Genomic DNA, 2,276 nt, shown 5'->3' with positions numbered 1-2,276 from the left:
CCAAAGTAGAGACACTACATACTGATATACACCTGAACATCAACAGGAGAGGACTCTTTAAAGTAGAGACACTACATACTGATATACACCTGAACATCAGCAGGAGAGGACTCCCTTGCCCTTATTCCTCCTAGCTTAGCACTTTCTACTTTTGTTGTTATTTTGTTTTACTTGCTTGTAAGCGCTTTGAGCCCAGGACAAGCACTTTATAAATGTAATGTATTATTATTATTATTATTATTATTATTATTATTATTATTATTATTAAGCTTACTAACATTATTGTCCACCTTAAGCGCTGTAGTATTCTATTTTCGAGCTCTTTGCTAGTTAGCAATAATCAGCATTATAGCCCATATGGACAGAAGTTTGATATTGGCTGATTTTGACAATATTGGAGTAGTTTTGTGGGTTATTGAGAAAGCTGAATCCATTTGTGACATTTTCAGGATCCAAACTTGCAGCAAAAAGTTGTCAGATTTGTTCTCCTGGTGGTTGTTGAGGTTTTAGAGGACGAGGGATTGTTTATGATAGTCAGCAGTTCATCATCAGCAAAATAACATGCATTACAGATTATTTTTAAAATATCCTAAATCTCCCATTTCCTTTTCTCCTGCAGGTGCTGTTCGCCCAATCTGTGTCCTGAAGGATATGAGTGTAAACTCACAGGTGACTCCTTCTTCTGTGAGGCGATGCGTGATGTAAGTCCAAGCATATATCATGAATTGATCTACTGTTTTTATTAGTAACATTCTAAGGCAAGGCAAGTTTATTTAACACCCTTCAACACAAAAATGACAGACATTAAGAAAATGGCATTTCAAAACATTCATTAAAAAGCAAGGATAATAAAATAAACATTAAAAGACAAAATACATTAATAAAAGTTACAGAGCAGTGTGAGGTAGGAATAGTTCAATTAAAAGAAAAGTCTTCAGCCTGGGTTTTAAAAGTAGTCAGAGTTGCAGCGGACCTGCAGGTTTCTGGGAGTTTGTTCCAGATATTTGGAGAATAATAACTAAAAGCTGCTTCACCATGTTTAGTGTTTTAGTACCTACAATGACACTTCCATAGGTACCATGCGTTAGACATTATCTTTAATTGATGCTGTCCTATCAGGTGTCTCCAATGATTGGCTACATGGAGATCATGGAGATCAGTGTCAGCGTGCTGGGACTACTTCTCTTGGTTGGGATCTTCGTTTGCATCAGGAAACGTTACGTCCAGAATAAGAAGAAGACGCCCGTCTGTGTGCAGGACTCCAATGGGTAAGAGCTGATGTTTGTGTCTGAAGTGAAGTTTATAAAGTCAAACATATTCCATTAGTTGAGGTTAAAACTACAGTAGAGTCTGTTTGGATTTGGTTTAGTTGGGTTAGGTTTGACAGATCCAAAACAACGCTTTTCCAGCAGTTTATTTCTTGATGTTCGTTGGTTATAAAGCCTTTGTTCATCCAATGGCAAATAGCCAAGCAGCAAGAGAAAAAAAGATGGAGGAGAATTTAATCCATCGAAAAACAGGAAATCTTAAATAATGTTACTGTGAATTTGTAGGGGTTTTACACTACATTACCCAATGTTATGGTATTAGTCAATTCTTCTATATTTTGTAACCGTAATACATATTTGAACAGCAGAACAAACCATGAATTGACTATTTACTGCAACTAGTAGCTGGGTTTTTTGTGTATCATCTTTTAACATTTCGCATAACTCCCCCCACAGCTACTTCCACCCCACCCTGACCAAGAGCATGAAATCGGAGAAGCGGGAGATGAACCCGATCGAGATGAGCTCATTGGTCGGTCCCAACAACGACCTCGACAATACGCCGTTCAGGTTGCAGCGCCTTGGCAGTCAGATCATCTCCTCGGGAGGGGTTTCCTGCCCAAAGATGCAGGGGCCGGTGGTGTGCAGCGTGGCCCCTAACCTCCCACCCAGACCCCCGTCCAGCTCGGATAACGACTCCATCAGGAAGACCCACTGGGACATGGACTACGAAGGTGTGTGATTTATGCATGATGAGCATTTTGAGTGTTTGTGTTTACCTTACCCTGCCCATCTTTTCCCCAATGGCCCATCTTTTCCCCAATGGCCCATCTTTTTCCCAATGGCCCATCTTTTCCCAATGGCCCATCTTTTCCCAATGGCCCATCTTTTCCCCAATGGCCCATCATTTTGAAACCCCCATATTCTGTATTTCTAAATCAAACTAGCTAATAAAGCATTGTAATATGGACGAATAGGTGATTGGTCAAATTTAAGATTGACTGAAGA

The 2,276-nt window shown here is 39.8% G+C and overlaps 1 protein-coding gene across 1 annotated transcript; it reads left to right on the top strand.

The window, feature by feature from the left end:
• The first annotated feature begins 618 nt into the window (after positions 1 to 618).
• On the top strand, positions 619 to 2,032 carry LOC104947023 (protocadherin Fat 1-like). Its single transcript, XM_010772949.1, has 3 exons — positions 619 to 701; positions 1,120 to 1,268; positions 1,725 to 2,032. The coding sequence occupies exons 1-3, from the start codon at positions 693 to 695 to the stop codon at positions 2,008 to 2,010; spliced, it is 444 nt and encodes a 147-aa protein (XP_010771251.1). The 5' UTR covers positions 619 to 692; the 3' UTR covers positions 2,011 to 2,032.
• Positions 2,033 to 2,276: the final 244 nt, after the last annotated feature.

Source organism: Notothenia coriiceps, unplaced genomic scaffold, assembly GCF_000735185.1.
Source record: "Notothenia coriiceps isolate Sejong01 unplaced genomic scaffold, NC01 NC01_scaffold00011841, whole genome shotgun sequence".
Lineage (NCBI taxonomy): Eukaryota > Metazoa > Chordata > Actinopteri > Perciformes > Nototheniidae > Notothenia > Notothenia coriiceps.
The sequence above is the reverse complement of the archived record's forward strand: the minus strand, read 5'-3'. Positions and strand labels throughout refer to the sequence as shown.

Coding starts and splice junctions, on each gene's coding strand:
- LOC104947023 (XM_010772949.1), top strand. Junction 1,269..1,724: donor TGTGTGCAGGACTCCAATGG/GTAAGAGCTGAT, acceptor CTCCCCCCACAG/CTACTTCCACCCCACCCTGA.